Source organism: Pipistrellus hanaki (genome assembly GCF_964339955.1).
Source record: "Pipistrellus hanaki genome assembly, chromosome: 9".
NCBI lineage: Eukaryota > Metazoa > Chordata > Mammalia > Chiroptera > Vespertilionidae > Pipistrellus > Pipistrellus hanaki.
In genome coordinates, this window is record NC_140511.1 from 18021631 (window position 1) to 18037906 (window position 16276).

At 47.7% G+C, this 16276-nt stretch overlaps 1 protein-coding gene across 1 annotated transcript in view; it reads left to right on the forward strand.

The window, feature by feature from the left end:
• The first annotated feature begins 467 nt into the window (after window positions 1-467).
• Window positions 468-16276, forward strand: part of ACAT1 (acetyl-CoA acetyltransferase 1) — a 31989-nt gene continuing 16180 nt past the window's right edge. The window contains exons 1-3 of the mRNA XM_084895164.1: window positions 468-675; window positions 14171-14218; window positions 15959-16076. Of these exons, the coding sequence (XP_084751290.1) occupies window positions 610-675; window positions 14171-14218; window positions 15959-16076 (232 nt within the window). The 5' untranslated portion in view covers window positions 468-609. The remainder of the gene's footprint in view (window positions 676-14170; window positions 14219-15958; window positions 16077-16276) is intronic.

The window sequence follows — 16276 nt, forward strand, 5'->3', positions numbered from 1 at the left end:
TTTCATGACTTTCCCTTGTACATTGCAGGTATAAGTGAGAGAACGGGCTCAGTGAAAGAAGAAGGCCCAGTTACACTTAACACCAGTGACTCTGGAAGGTCAAAGTGAGATATCCCGTCCCTGGCCGCTTGGTTCAGTTGGACTGAGTGTGGTCAGGATTAGATAGGCCAAGGTTGCAGGTTCCATTCTGGGCCAGGGCACCTACAAGGAAACCAATGCATGCATCAATGAGTACAACAACAAACCGATGTTTCTCTCTCTACCTTCCACTCTCTCTGAAACAAATAAAATTTTTTTTTAAAAAAAGTTGTGTATTAGAACCTAACAGCGTGGTAAGTGTGCGCCTGGGTTCCCAGCTGGCACCGCCAGCTCCTTGGAGCTTGCTGATTCTTGCCAGCCAGGGCGGTGGGCGGGGCTAAGGGCCTGGGGCCAGGCGGCCCCGCCCCCCTCTGGCTGCCGGCCAATCGCCGCGGGCCCCTCGGGCGGAGGCTGCCATTGGTGGAGGGCCGGGCCGGCGCCGGGCCAGCGGCGGGAGGCGGCGGGGCGCCGGCAGCCCTCCCGCCTGTGCCCTTGACGTCTCCGCTCCGCTCGCTCTCTCGCTCGGCGACCATGGCGGTGCTGGCGGCCCTTCTGCGCGGCGGCGCCCGCGGCCCCCTGCTGCGGAGGCAGATGCAGGTGAGAGCGGCCGGGCCCCGGCGGGTGCAGCCCGCGGCCCCGGGGGACGGAGCGGGGCCTGGAGGCCCGGGGCCCGGGGCCCCGCCTGGTCCGGAAGCCCCGGTGCCGGCGGCGCGTGCGGCCCGGTTCTGGCCCAGACTGGCGCGTTTCCGCTCCCGGGTTTCTCCGGAATCGTGAGGATTGCTCAACGGGGTGTGGAAGGGGCCACGGAGCTTGGCAGGCGCACATATGGGCTTGGCCCGGCCTTGCCTGACAGTATCCAAGGCCCATAAGACTATTTCCCAGCCTAAAAAAAGAAAAGAAAAGAAAAGAAAAGAAAAAGTCTGTGTTATTGTCAAGAGGTTTTATTTTCATGCAGTAGGTGATCACTGGGCTCACAAGGTGCGAGGAGCTAGGTGATAATGCAGAGGTGCACCTGCTCCGGTAAACGCAGAGATTCCGCCTTTCCAGGGAAATAGCAGGCGCTCCTAGTTCGCGGACTGAGTCGCACAGGTGCCCTCGATCGGCTCAGGGGTTGGTTCCAGGACCCCCCGGCTCAGCCCCTTGTAGAAAACGGCTTAGCATTTCCAAATAGTGCAACCCTCCCCATGTGCTTTGTCATCCCCAGCCTACTTACCATCCCCAATACAATGTACACAGTTGTTGATTCTTGCCTGCCAGGGCGGTGGGCGGGGCTAAGGGCCTGGGGCCAGGCGGCCCCGCCCCCCTCTGGCTGCCGGTCTCAGGTCACCGGGACAAATGTACACAGTTGTTATACTGGATTGCTTAGGGGGAAAAGGCCTGTACATGTTTAGTATAGATGCAGCCGCCAACCATTTATCAGGCTTAGCTAAGCAGAGCCCGTCAGCCGCAGTGTAACAGTTTGCCAGATGCCTTCGCTTTGCGGCTGGCTGCATCCCTAGATGCAGAACCCCTGGATGTGGAGGGCGGGCTGTGCTGGACAATCAAGCTTCCGCACGGATGGTGTCCGGACACATGTCTCTCCTCGGGCTGTTCAGGGAAAGCATCCCGCCGAAACCGGTCTGCCTCAGTGGGTAGAGCGTCGGCCTGCGGACTGAAAGGCCCCGGGTTCGATTCCGGTCCAGGGCATGTACCTGGGTTGCGGGCACATCCCCAGTAGGGGGTGTACAAGAGGCAGCTGATCGATGATTCTCTCTCATGGATGTTTCTAGCTCTCTAACCCTCGCTCTTCCTCTCTGTAAAAAAAATCAATAAAATATATTAAAAAAAAGAAAAAAAAAAGAAAGAAAGCATCCCTTTCCCCGTGTATCTCAGCGAGGGAGCGCACGCACCCTGCAGGGTCAGAGGCTGGCGAACCCCAGGAGCAGGGGGAGAGCCTGAGACGGTGCAGAGCCGCAGGGTGTGGTTGGTGAAGCGGGAGTTCTCCCCTTGGGTTGGGGGGATGATACTCTGAAATCCAGTTGTGTTGGGAGAGTTTGGATTTGGCCGTTGATATTTATGTTTTTTGTCACAATCAGTGGGGACCGTTGATATTTATGTTTCTTGTCACAGTCAGAGGTCAGGGGAGATTGAGTTGGGGAGAAAACGACTGTTTCGGGTGTCAGGTCACTGGGACGGGTGTGCTGGCAATAGGCGAGCATTGTGCAAGGGGCTGTGAAAAAATCCATGTAGAACCTGACAAATACGGAGTGAGGGCGCGGAGCCAGGGGGAGAGGAAGAATCTGAAATTAATCCCAGGTGTCTGGGCTAACTGAAAAGTCAGGAGGAGCAGGTTTCCAGGAAAGATGAGTTTTTCTGCTTTCTCCTTTTGTTTCTTTTTGGAAAGATTAGTGTGTTTTTTAAATATATTTTATTGACTTTGCACAGAGAGGAAGGGATAAGGACAGAGAGTCAGAAACATAAAGAAGAGAGAAACATTGATCAGCTGCTTCCTACACAGCTCCCACTGGGGATGTGCCCACAGCCCAGGTGCATGGCCTTAACGGGCATCGAACCTGGGACCCTTCAGTCCTCAGGCCAACACTCCGTCCACTGAGCCAAACCAGGTAGGGGTGGGAAGATGAGTTTTTAATCAATGTATTTGTTTGTTTCATGGAATGACTTGGGAAATCACAAAACATGGAATTAGGTTAACCGAGGTTTCAACCAGTGTTGAGCAGGTGAATTAGGTAGGTTCTCTATGAAGAAAAGAAAAAAAAAGAAAAAAAAAAGCAAGAGCAGACCTTCTTATAGTGAAAGAGTTTACAGTTAAACACAAATGTTGGTGATGAGAAAAATGAAGCTGTAGGTTGTATAGGATGTGACTTACTGTGTTCATTTTATTGAACTCGGGGAATTAGTAGTAGAGACAAACCTCGGAGAGATTGCAGGTTTGGTCTCAGACCACAAGAGCGAGTTGTAATCTTTTTGCTGATGGAGGGTCTTGCCTACGATTTGTATTAAACACACACACACACACACACACACACACACACACCCCATGAGGCACAGTAAAGAAGGCATGGCCTTTTTGGTTACTTGAATTAAGTGGTCACTTACTAACCATGACGATATGTTTGCTTTAACAGGAATTTCAATATTCGGTCTCATTCTGTAAATGGACCTTGGCCTGCCTATACTTTCAGTCTCCTTACCTGTAAAATAAGAATAATAGTACCTACTGGCTGCTTCTAATTCTAAAACAGCAATTTTCAGCATGTGTGCTGCAAGAATTTTAAAACATGCAATACATGACTATTTAATCAGGGGTACTGACCTCTTTTCCCTTAGATTGTCAAAAAAATGATAACAGCTGACACAACAATAGCTGTCTGGTGTGAATGCATCAAAATTATATCAATTGTTTTGTCATATCCGCAAAAACTATATTTTTTTGGTGTGTGGCAGAATTTTAGTAATTCGTTTATGTGTGCCATGAGATGAGAAGGGTTGAAAAATCACTGCTCTTTTTTAAAAATATATATATATATGTTTATTGATTGATTTCACAGAGGGATAAAGAGAGAAACCACACCGATGAGAGAGAATCATTGTTCAGCTGCCACCTGCACGCCCCACACTGGGGATTAAGTCTTCCATCCAGCATGTGCCCTGACCGGGAATCGAACTGTGACCTCCTGAATTCATAGGTCCACACACTGAGCCACGCCAGCCCAGCTGAAAATCACAGCTTTAAGACATATTTCAGATCTCTGTTTGTATACAACCCTTCTGTGACTAGCCACATAATATCTTGCTGGGCACCTCCTTTTTCTACTCCTGCCTGTCCCTCTACACTGTGGTCGCTCTGAGCACAGTCAGTTCTCTACACCGTGGTCAGGGTGACCTTTCTGTAACAGGAGAGCCGGTGGTGGCTTCTTGTTGCACAGACCAGGAGACAGACTCCTCCTCATGGCCTGCTGGGTCCCCGCTCACGGACCCAGCCTGCGCTCGGCTCTGCCTGTGCGTTCCTGAGGATGTGGCTCTTGCCACAATACTCCGCTGTCTACACTGGGCACGTGCCAGGCTTGTTCCTAACCCAAGGCCTTTGTCCTAGTCCTCCCCTGAGCCTCCACCACTCCGTCCTAGGTCTTCCCAAGGCTGACACTTTCATAGTTATTTCTCTGCTCTAGAGAGCTCTGTTTTCACCCTCTCGTATAAACTAGGCCCTCGTCATCCCATTTTGTGGCTTCATAATGTATTTACCCTGCCTGAAGTGATTCTGAGCTGTTAGTAAGCATCAGACTTTGTTCAAATATTTGTACAGCATCTCCTGCCATCCCTGGGATAGAAAACAAAATCAATCTCTTCTTGGAACTCACAGTCCCGTGGGGGCCTCTGAGGGTTACAGAATTATGTCTTCCTGGGAAAATGAGGGTGTGCACGGGGCACTGTGGCAGTTGGCATGGGAGTTCCTGTCTCTGCCTAGCATGGGCAGGTGAGGCCTGCAGACTGGGTGGTACAGCTGAGCTGTCCTTGGAAGATGAAGGTGCTATGAGTTTGTCATTTCTTCCTGAGGGATGGAATGAGCTAAGTGGGCCCAGGGCCAGCGCGGTAGCAGGGAAGGTCAGACAGCTGTGCTCACAGGAGGCCTGCTGTTAGGTTGAGAGAGAGACTAAAGATGTGAACCCCATGTTTACACAGTGTGAGAGGCGCTTTGAAGAAGGTAAACATGTGGAAATAAGGGAGGGCAACTCTAACCAGGGCAGCCAGGGAGAACCACTCTGGGGATGTGTCTTTGGAGCTGAGGCCTAAAGAGTGAAAATGAACCAGCGGTGAAGCTCGCGGGAAAGACTCTCACGGGCAGAGGCACAGGCAGAGACCTGGAGGTGGGAATGGATGCAGAGCCCGGCAGAGGCCGGAGTGCCTGGCATACAGCAGGAGCGACGTGAGTTTGAAAAGAAAATCAGGAGCCAGATCATACTGGTTCTTGTAAGATAAGGGGAAGAGTTTGGGCACTATTCCAAGGGCCATGGAAAGCCATCAGAGGATTTTTTAAAACTGGATGAACTGGAAGGGAAGTTGGGAGGTAGGAAATTAGGTAGAAGGTTATTATAGTAGCAAGTACATGACGGTAGTGGGATGAAGCAGAGTGGAAGAACTGAGGTGTATTTTGGACACAGTATGAACAGTACCTGTGATAGAGTATCTGGGTTTTATGGAAAGATGAAAGGCGAGTCCTAAGATTTTGGCTTGAGCACCTAATTGTGACACAATGTTGTGAGGTGGGAGATACTGGGAGAAAAACGAATTTCCTAGGCATGGAGGTTGAGAGCCATGAATTGGTCATTAAATTGAAGCTACCAGGCCCAGCTGGTGGATTGAGCCACAAGCACCAAGAGGTCTGGTTCAATTCAGGGTCAGGGCACATGCCTGGGATGCGGGCGCTGTCCCTAGTAGGGAGTGTGCAGGAGGCAGCTGATCAATGTTTCTATCTCTCTCTTCCTCTTTCCAAGAAAAAAACAACATCCAAAAAAAAAAAAAAAAAAAAGAAAATTTACAAAATTGAAGCTGTCAGGTCAGCAGTTGGATCCATGAGTGTGGAGGTCACTTCAGAGGGAAGGCTGGAAATGGAAATTTGGAAATCATCAGGACGCTAATGCTGTTTAAAGCCAAGGGACTGGATATGGTTAAGGAGACAGTGAAGCTGTAAAATTAAAAGGGGCCTAGAACAGAGCCCTGGGACATTCTGGCACTTAGAAGTTGGGAGAGGGAGAAGGAGACAGGAAATTAGGGAGGTCTGAGGGAAACTCAAGACTGAGTTAAGATAGAAGCTGAGGAAAGGGAGTGGATTACATATGTCACCTCATTTCACGCTCAAAACAACCCATTTGAAAAAAGCAAGGGAAGCTCTGCCTCTCAACTACTGTGTGTTAGAGTTTGGGCCTGTGACGTGGGCTAAGAAGGAATTCACACCTGAGAGAAGAGAGAGATTCACAGAGTTTATTTTACTTTCCCGAAGGGAAAGGGCCTGTGCACACTAATGGATATAAAGGCGAAGAAATGAACAGAGGCCTGCTCCTTTAACGGCCGGCCGCTGTTGCCAGGTGACAAGGAAGGGAGGAGGATTTGGGGGCTGGAGTTGAGCGATGTCTGGGGGTTGTCTTTGAAAAGTTTGTTTGTTTTTAGTGCAGGCAGATGTCCTAGAGAGGTGTCGTTAGCAGGGTCTTCACAAGCCTGTAACACATTCTTAGAGCGAATGTTCAAAAAGGGACCAGCCTGGGTTTGAAAGGAGGGAGTAGAGTCCTTCTAACTAGAAACTTTCTGGCCCCACTCTCTGTGGGGTCGTTAAAACCGAAGGGAGGAGGAGTATGTAAGGTGTAGCCTTGAAAGTAGCTTACCTTGTCTTGCAGTTGGAACAGAGGGGCTGTTTGAGTCAGGAGTGAGCAACCTTGTAGTTTGACTACCAGGTGCTTTTTCCTATATTGTGGAAAAGAAAGGGAAAAGCCTGCTTCCCCCTCCTAGCACTGAGCATGATTCCCGAAGAAGAAAAGCGAATCCGATGTTGCCAAGAGGGGAATTATAGTGTTTATTGGGTTTTGCTCAGAGCCAATAATAGTATAGCTGACAGCCAGACTGGAGGAGGTTGCACAGAGAACAGGAGGTGAGGACAAGGAAACAGAACCTGTTGGAGAACTTACATTGTACAAGGGAGCTGAGGAATGAGGTGAGCTCAGTGGGAATGTGGCCTCAGAAATTTGTTCTGTAGGTGGGAGGACCCGAGCCTGTTGTTTGCTTATGGTAGGAACAGGAGTAAAGGGGAGGGGGGTGATGTAGGGGAGAGGAAAGTGATCATGGAAGATGTGGCTTTTTTTTTTTTTTTTTTTTTAATGTTGATTGTATTCCATTTTGTTTTAAAAATATATTTTTATTGATTTTAGTGAGGAAGGGAGAAGAAGAGAGAGATAGAAACATCAGTGATGAGAGAGAATCATTGATCAGCCACCTCCTGCCTCCCCCTAGGGTTTGAGTCTGCAACCCAGGCATGTGCCCTGACCAGGAATTGAACCATGATCTCCTGGGTCATAGGTTGATGCTCAACCACTGAGCTGACCGGGCAGATGGGGCATCTTTGAAAAGGCAACTGGAGTTGGGATCCAGGGCAAAGCGAAGAGACCAGGCAACTTCTAATTAAACAGAACCAGAAACAGGAAAGAAGAGTCGAAGTTGCTTAAAAGGCCCTTGGATTGCAAGGAACAACATCCCATTCCAAACTATTGATAAGTAGAAAGGGGCATATTTGAAGATATAGAAAGGCAAGCTCTGGACATCCAAGGATAGAAAATAAAGTGCAGCTGGCCTTGCTGAAAACCTAACTAGATCACTGAGCAGAGAATCTTCCTGGACGATTCGCGTGAGCCATGGCCATTTCCTCCTTTTCTCTGTGTAGGTTTTCCTCCTTCGCTTCTCTGCTTACTCATGACTTTTCTCTTTGCTGTAACCTCTGCTTTTACATGGCATTTGCTTGCCATGGTGCTGAGTAGCTCTAGCCCTTTGTGATCTTTCAGTTCCAGTGCCATCATCCGGTAGTTGACCCTCAGGGTGCTTGCGTGGGCCAAAGGGCCTTCCGTTCTCTGTCCCGTTTGCTCTGACTAGTGGGAGGATATGGGAGGCACATTGTATGTGCCTAAGGCAGGGGTCTTCAAACTACGGCCCGCGTGCCACATGCGGCCCGCAGAGGAGTCTGATCCGGCCCGCCAGGTTTTTTGGGCAGTGAGCGCAGCCGAGGTGTTACAGTAGGAATTAGTAGTTCATATAGTCCGGCCCTCCAGCTCTCTGAGGGACCGTGATCTGACCCCCACTTTAAAAAGTTTGAGGACCCCTAGCCTAAGGCTTTCCCTTACAGACCCTATGATGTGGAGAGCAATGACTGGCATGTTTACTACAAGTAGGAACTTGTAATTCAAAATTGGGTCACAGGTAATATGTTATAGAATCCTTCATAAGTCGGTTAAGTAAGCAGCAGCCCAAGTTAAGACTTGTTAAGGGTACGCATGTTATTGCACAGCTGATACTGAGGAGCACATGCACTAAGCAGGTGCCCTTGGGACTTGCCTACCGAGTACAGATGGGTGCTGGCCTGGGCCGGCATGTACACACTCAAGTGTGGCCATGAGAAGCTCAGGAGAGTGAAAACACAAGCCTTGCTAATCTAAGGACATGGCTTTCAGGGGTGCAAGTCTAACCTGATGTGGTTTTCCTCGTAGGTCACTTCCTTCTTTCCCCTGGATGCTTTGAGAACTTTTTCTTTTTCATTAATTTTTTTTATAGTTTTAATAGAGTGTGCCTTGGAGAGCCCGGCCAGCATGGCTCAGTGGTTGAGCATTGATCCAGGAACCAGGAGATCATGGTTTGATTCCCGGTCAGGGCACATGCTCCTGTGGTCTCAATCCCAGTGTTGGACGTGCAGGAGGCAGCCGATCAATGATTCTCTCTCATCATTGATGTCCTATCTCTCCCTCCCTCTCTGAAATCAATAAAAATATATTAAAAAACACACACACAAAACAAAACAAAGAAAACAATGTGCCTTGGAGAGGGCCTCTTTGGATTAAGGGCCTCTTAAGGATTAAGGGGTTCTGTTTGCTTCTTGGATTCAAGGATCTAGTTCTTTCCATAGGGTTGGGAAATTCTCATCTACTGTTTGTTTGAAGAGGCTCTCTCTTCTCCCTCCCTTCTGGTGTGCCTGTTATTCTAAAACTAGAAGCCTGGTGCATGAAAATTAGTGCCCTGGGGGTGCGGGTGGAGGGGTCCCTCAGCCTGGCCTGTGCCCTCGCATTCTGGGACCCCTTGGGGGATTTCCACCTGCTGGCTTAGGCCAGCTCCCTGAGGGATAGAGCCTAAGCTGGCAGTCAGACATCCCCCTGGCAGCCTAGGAACCCTCAGGGAATGTCCACCTGCCAGCTTAGGCCTGCAGTTGGATATCTTTAGTGCTGCTGAGGAGGTGGGAGAGGCTCCCACTTGTGGCTGAAAGGAGCAGCTCCTGCTCTGAGGGGGCAGCTCCTGCTTTGAGCATCTTCCTCCTGGTGGTCAGTGCACCTCATAGCAACTGGTAATTCCCTGACGTTCCGCTGTTAGGATCAATTTGTATATTACCCTTTTATTATATAGGATTGCATTTTCTGGTGAAGTCAGGTCCCATAGAGCTCTTTCCTTTTTTCTCTTTCCCTCCCTCCCTTCCTCCCTTTCTTCCTCCCTCCCTCCCTCCTTCTCTCTCTCTCTTTTATTTCTTGCTCAGGTCTCTCTCTTCATCCCTCTGTGTCATTTCTAGATTCTTGTTTTCCATGTCACTAATTCTTTCCTCCCTCTGGTCAGCTGTTGACTATGCTCACTACTTCACTCTTAATCTCCTGTGGCTGTCTTTTCTTATAACCATTATTTGTCAAATATACTTGTTTTTATCTGTGCTTTTGTTTATTATTTGCAGTGAGGACAAAGCCTGTTTAATCTCTGAAAAGCTAAGTTCTTGGGTCAGTTTAAAGTTTTTAGATGTCTCTAGACTTATTAGCTAGTGAGTTATGTTTGGACATAACTATCAACAAGATTATGTTCTAAATATAAGTTGTCATGTTTGAATAGTTATGCTTTCTGACCTCAGAGGACAGAAAAATCTCCTTTGTTCTTTGTCCTGTAGATTGTCCAATTTCAGATGAATTAGGTCTCTGAACTGTGACCTGCATTTTTTTTTAAATCAATCTTTATTGTTCATATTATTACAAAGGTTCCTCATTTCTTCCCCCCTCCACCAGGTTCCCACCCCACCCTCTGCCCTTTCCCCACCCCCCATTGTCCTCATCCGTAGGTGCAAAGTTTATGTTCAGTCTCTTCCTGCATCCACCACTCCCCCTTTCCCCCCCGAGAATTGTCAGTCCACTCCCCTCCTGTATCTCTGATTCTATTATAATCAACAGTTAATATTGTTCATCAGGTTTTTTAATTTCCTTGTTTTTTTTTTAATTAATAAACTTTTATATTTTTAAAAATAAGTTTTATTTATATATTTTTTTATTTTTTATTTTTTAAAATATATTTTATTAATTTTTTACAGAGAGGAAGAGAGAGGGATAAAGAGTTAGAAACATCAATGATAGAGAATCATCGATCAGCTGCCTCTTGCACACCCCCTACTGGGGATGTGCCCGCAACCAAGGTACATGCCCTTGACCGGAATCGAACCTGGGACCTTTCAGTCCGCAGACCGATGCTCTATCCACTGAGCCAAACCGGTTTCGGCTTAAGAATAAATTTTAAAATCTAATAATTTTAAACCTTGTTTTTTCTGCCCTGGGAACTGAGAAGCAAACTTGTTTACATGTAAACTTGCCCTTAGGCTATCAAAAGGTGTAGCCCTTCAAGTGTAAATGGACACGTTGTTTAAACATAGCTGCTGGCTGGAATTGGATTACCTGTTCTGGGGGGGAAGGGCTTGTCCTCCCCTTTCTCCATTGAAATTAAGGTGTTAGCTTTAAAACCTCTTTTTGGCAAGAGACCTTAAACTTTCAGAACTTTAAATTTTTCAGGTAGTAAATCAATTACCTAATATTTTCTCAAATCAATAATACCTCCACATGCCCAAGGATACACTTCAAACAAAAGACACATCCAAATAGATCAACCAATCTCATCCAGACCCCACACAAGGCACTCACAGATCAACACCCCAGCGCTATACTAACTCAACACATCCAGATATAAGCCTTCATCACTAGATTCGGCAGACCCTCAAGTTCCCCCAAAAGTTTCCAGCCATGTCTGAGAGGCAGCCCTGGGGCGGGGGCAGGCGAGGAGCGAGCTGTTACAGGCCCGGCTGCTTCGGGCCTGGCTTCTGTTGCTCTGGTCCGCTCCACAATCAGCTGCTCCGGGTCTGGCCGCTGCCGCTCCGGGCCTGGCTGCTGGTGCTCCGGGCCTGGATGCTCCCGACCCGGCTGCTCTGGGCCCGGCTCCAGGCCTGGCCGCTCTCAGCCTGGCTGCTGCTGCTCCGGGCCTGGCTGCTATAGGCCCGGCTGCTCCAGGCCCGGCCTCTCCAGGCCTGGCCGCTCTTGGCCTGGCTGCTGCTGCTCCGGGCCCAGCCGCTCCGCTCCTGGCTGCTCCCGGCCTGGCTGCTCCGGGCTTGGCTGCTGCTGCTCTGGGCCTGGCTGCTCCCGACCCGGCTGCTCCGGGCCCAGCCGCTCCGGGTCTGGCCGCTCCCGGTCTGGCTGCTCCGCGCTTGGCTGCTGCTGCCCCAGGCCTGGCTACTCCGGGCCTGGCTGCTGCTGTTCTGTTCTGGTTCTGGCTGCTGCTGCTCGGGGGCCTGGCTGTTGTTGCTCCAGGCCTGGTCGCCACTGCCCTGGGCCTGGCAACTCTGAGTCTTGCTGCTCCAACATTGTCCTTTTTTTTTTTTTTTTTTTTTTTGGCTGTTCTGGTTCAGGCTGCTGCTGCTCTGGGCCTGGCCGCTCCGGGTCTGGCTGCTGCTGCTCCAGGCCTGGCTGCTTCCGACCCGGCTGCTCCGGGCCCAGCTGCTCAGGGCCTGGCTGCTCCCGGCCTGGCTGCTGCTGCTCCGGGGCCTGGCTGCTGCTGCTCCGGGCCCGGCTGCCACTGCCCTGAGCCTGGCAACTCTGGGTCTGGCCACCGCTGCTCCAACATTCTGTCCTTTTTTTTTTTTTTTTTTTTTTTTTTAAACGTATTTATGTTGCAATGTTGGCTGCTGAGTTGAGTTCTGTCTTAATCTTCGATTTTTCAAGATCGTCTTTTTATTCTTTCTTAAGTAATTTTACTATCTTTTGCTATAACTTGATTTCTTCACATTGAAAACTTCTTCGGTTTCTTCCTCCTCGTCCTGGAAGCTCAACAGGCTGGCCTGAGGTGCCCCTTTGTTCTCCACGGCCTTCTGCGTGGCTTCAGCCTGTTGCTGGGGTCAGCGCCACCCAAGAAGCAGCCCCTGGCCTCCGCTCTGTGGCCCGAGATCAGCGGTTGAGGGCCCAGTGGCACCTCCCCCCCAGGGGCCCTGTCGCCTGGCTCCTTGCTGGCGCCCAGCTTGCTGGTGCCCGGCAGCAGTTCCCGCTCCTCATCGCATTCTTCCCAGACTGGAGCTTTTGTCTCCTTCCCGCTAGGGCAGTCTAGCATCAGAGTCAATAGACCATCCTTTGCACGCAATGTGCATGACTTAGGGGCTCTGCTTTTCACTGCTCCCCTGGGATTCCGCCTCTCAGCCCCGTCTCCCTCTGTTTGAGGCTGGGTCCCCAGGGTCTGGCCTAGAACTGGGGTTCAGAGCAGTCGGAACTGGGGCCCAGCACAGCCGGAGGTTTTGTTCCCTTCCCGCCAGGGCAATCTACCATCAGAGTCAACATTCCGTCCTCTGCACGCAATGTCCGGGACTCCGGGGGCTCTTCTTTTCACTGCTTCCCTGGGGTTCCACCTTACAGCTCCGTCTCCCTCTGTTTGGGCCTGGTTCCCCAGGGTCTGGCCTAGAACTGGGGTTCAGCGCTGTCGGTTCTGGGGTTCAGCCCAGTCCGGGTCCTTCATTTCCTTCCTGCTAGGGAACGCCAGCAAGTAACTCAGCCTCCCCCTCCTCTCTGGCTCCGTCCTCTCCGTGCGCGCGCAGCATGTCTCCGTACCTTAGGCTTTTACAGCTCCTCTGATTTTCTTTCTGGTTTTCTCTTTCCTTCTTGTAGAATTTCCAGTCAGTCGACTTCCTGTAGCTCTGGGCAATGTCCATTTTATATTTTAGTTGTATTTTATTGAAATTGTTGTGTGCGTCTGCGTTTAGGTGTTTACCTGTGCAGCCATCTTGGATCCTCCTCTGTGACCTGCATTTTTAGAATTTGTTCTCACTGGCATTTGCTCTTAAGAACAGTGTGGGAAAAACTGAGATGTAGGGACAAGCAGTTATTCTTTTCTTTCTTAAAAAAAAAAAAATTATCTGGTAATATAGACCAGTGTTTCCCAACCTTCTCTCATGATGAGAATCACCTGGTGGAGTTGTTAAAACACAGATTCCTGAATCCCAACTAAGAAGTGCTAAACTAGAATTTTTGGGAACATATAGGTAAAATTGTATACTTAACTAGTGCTCTAAGACAGATGTTATATACAGAGCACTAAGTTAGGTATGCAATTTTACCTATATGTTCTCAAAAATTCTAGTTTAGCACTTCTTAGTTGGGATTCAGGAATCTGTGTTTTAAAACTCCACCAGGTGATTCTCATCATGAGAGAAGGTTGGGAAACACTGATATAGACCATGTTTATGTAAGGTGTGTTTGTTTCACATAAATCAGAAACATTTGTTAGTGGGTAGGGAAAAATAGCAAGTTTTACTTAAATATCTTTTTAAGCGATGAGGATGTTTTCTTTTAAAAAATATTCTTATTGCCGAAACCGGTTTGGCTCAGTGGATAGAGCGTTGGACTGCGGACTGAAGGGTCCCAGTTTCAATTCCGGTCAAGGGCATGTACCTTGGTTGCGGGCACATCCCCAGAAGGGGCGTGCAGGAGGCAGCTGATCAAACATCTCATCGATGTTTCTCTCTATCTCTCTCCCTTCCTCTCTGTAAAAAATTAATAAAACATATTTTTAAAAAATATATTCTTATTGATTTCAGAGAAGAAGGGAGAGGGGGGAGAGAGATAGAAACATCAATGAGAGAGAATCCTTGATCAGCTGCCTCCTGCACGCCCCCACTGGTGATCGAGCCTGCAACCCAGGCATGTGCCCTTGACCAGAATTGAACCTGGGACCCTTCAGTCTGCAGGCTGACGCTCTATCCACTGAGTCAAACTAGCTAGGGAAGGATAGTTTCTTATAGTGTTTTAAAATTACTTAATTTAAAACTTAAAAAATTTAACTTGTACTATATCAGCAATTTTAAGATAACATACATTTCCAATGAACAGTTAATCAGAAGAGTATATTACCAAGTAGTAATTTTTTCTCCATGTAACACTGATATGTTAACTAGAAAATTTGGAAATGAAAGTATAAAGCAGAGAAATCACCGTGTCCTCATCACTAATAAGTAGTATAAAATGATATACATTAATATTTTTATATCATAACATCGTAAATATTTATATTACAGGAAATAAGATATGTGGAGCGAAGTTACGCATCAAAACCTACATTGAATGTAAGTATAAATTTAAATTGTGCTTTAAGATGAAAGAATTTAAATGAAATGTAGTTAATAAAAATGCATGTTTTTATGATTCGTGTATATGGGAGGGTCAGCTTGGGATGATGCAATGGTTAGAAATAGCTAATTATTGAAATACTAACTTCCAACTTACCATAAAAATGTTTAATCCAGTGCCCTGAATAATTTCTGCTTCTTCCTTTTTGTCTACTGTAAAACCACCTTCTCCCAAAAGCCGGGCAGTGTCCTTCCCTCACTCTCGGGGACCCTTATATGTTGTATGTGACACACGCAGAGGCCACTTGGAAGTCAGTAGAAGAAGGGGCTGACCCAGGCTGGGTGTTAGACAGGAAGGAGCATCACCTGATCACCAAGTGCTTTTCCTCTCTCTGTTTCATGAGGGTCCCTAAAATGAATAGCCTTCTACCAAAATCTGGGGAACAATTCTTATTAACTTGAAATGGGAATGTGGAAGGCAAGTGTAAGGATAGAATTGTTACAGTAGTGTTTTTCTTCTTCTTTATATATATATATTTTATTAACTTTTTACAGAGAGGAAGAGAGAGGGATAGAGAGTTAGAAACACCGATGAGAGAGAAACATCAATCAGCCGCCTCCTGCACACCCCCCACCGGGGATGTGCCCGCAACCAAGGTACATGCCCTTCGCCGGAATTGAACCTGGGACCTTTCAGTCCTCAGGCCGACGCTCTATCCACTGAGCCAAACTGGTTTCGGCCACAGTAGTGTTTTATAATTATTAAAGGGCTCTTGTCTACTTTTTCTAAAATTTCATATAAATATTATGTTAGTCATCATTTAAGAAACTATGGCTCTGGCTTTGTGTCAGTTGTGGTGTGGCCCTGTCTTGTCTAGCAATGCAGGTATTGGTTCCTAGCCCGGAGTCCCCGTCAGCAAGGAAGCCCTTTGGTTAGGGTTATCATACAATTAACAAGGATAATGTTATCATTTCTTTCTTTTTTTAAAAATTTAATTGATTTTTTTACAGAGAGGAAGGGAGAGGGAGAGTTAGGAACATCGATGAGAGAGAAACATCAATCAGCTGCCTCCTGCACACCCCCTATCGAGGATATGCCTGCAACCAAGGTACATGCCCTTGACCGGAATCGAACCTGGGACCCTTCAGTCCACAGGCCGACGCTCTATCCACTGAGCCAAACCAGTTATGGCAATGTTATCATTTCTTAACGTTTGACTAAGGAGTAGATTTGTAACTTAAGCTTCTGGTTTTAAACCTCCTGTGGAGAACTGAGAAGGATCAATGCCTATTTTAAAGTAGGTTTGTTTTAAATTTTTCGATTATATCTTAAATCATTAAGTGCCAGCATTAAACGGACTAGTTTTACTTCTGTTCAAATATTGAGATTATGCCCAGCCGGTGTAGCTCAGCAGTTGAGAGTGTCAACCCAGGAATTAAGAGGTCGCCCATTCATTTCCTGGTCAGGGCACGTGCCAGGGTTGTGGGCTCGATCCCCAGTTTGGGGTGTGCAGGAGGCAGCCAATCAATGATGTTCCTCTCATCGGTGATTCCTTCTTTCTAAAAATCAATAAAAACATATTATTTAAAGTTTTGATATCATTTTAATCTTTGATGATTAACTCAGAAAACTCTGTTTCTGGGATAACAATGTCTATGAATTATGTTTATTTAATAAAGGATGATTTGGGTAAGATATTTAAATATACTAATTACTATCATCTCCTGTCTCACCAGGAAGTGGTCATAGCAAGTGCTACAAGAACACCCATTGGATCTTTTCTGAGCAGCCTTTCCTCCCTGCCAGCCACTAAGCTGGGCTCCATTGCCATTCAGGGAGCCATTGAAAAGGCAGGTCAGTGGTTGCTTTGCTCTTTGTGTGAAAGGGCAGGATTGACTGGAACACATTTATTTTGGACATATGTGACACTTAGAAATGACTCAGTGCCTGCATTTCTGAATTCCCTCGTAAAGAGGTTTTTGTACTAGAGAGTTAGGAATGAAACTCAAAAACTGACAAGAAAAAGAAGCCATTTCTGCTGTACAATGTCAGGT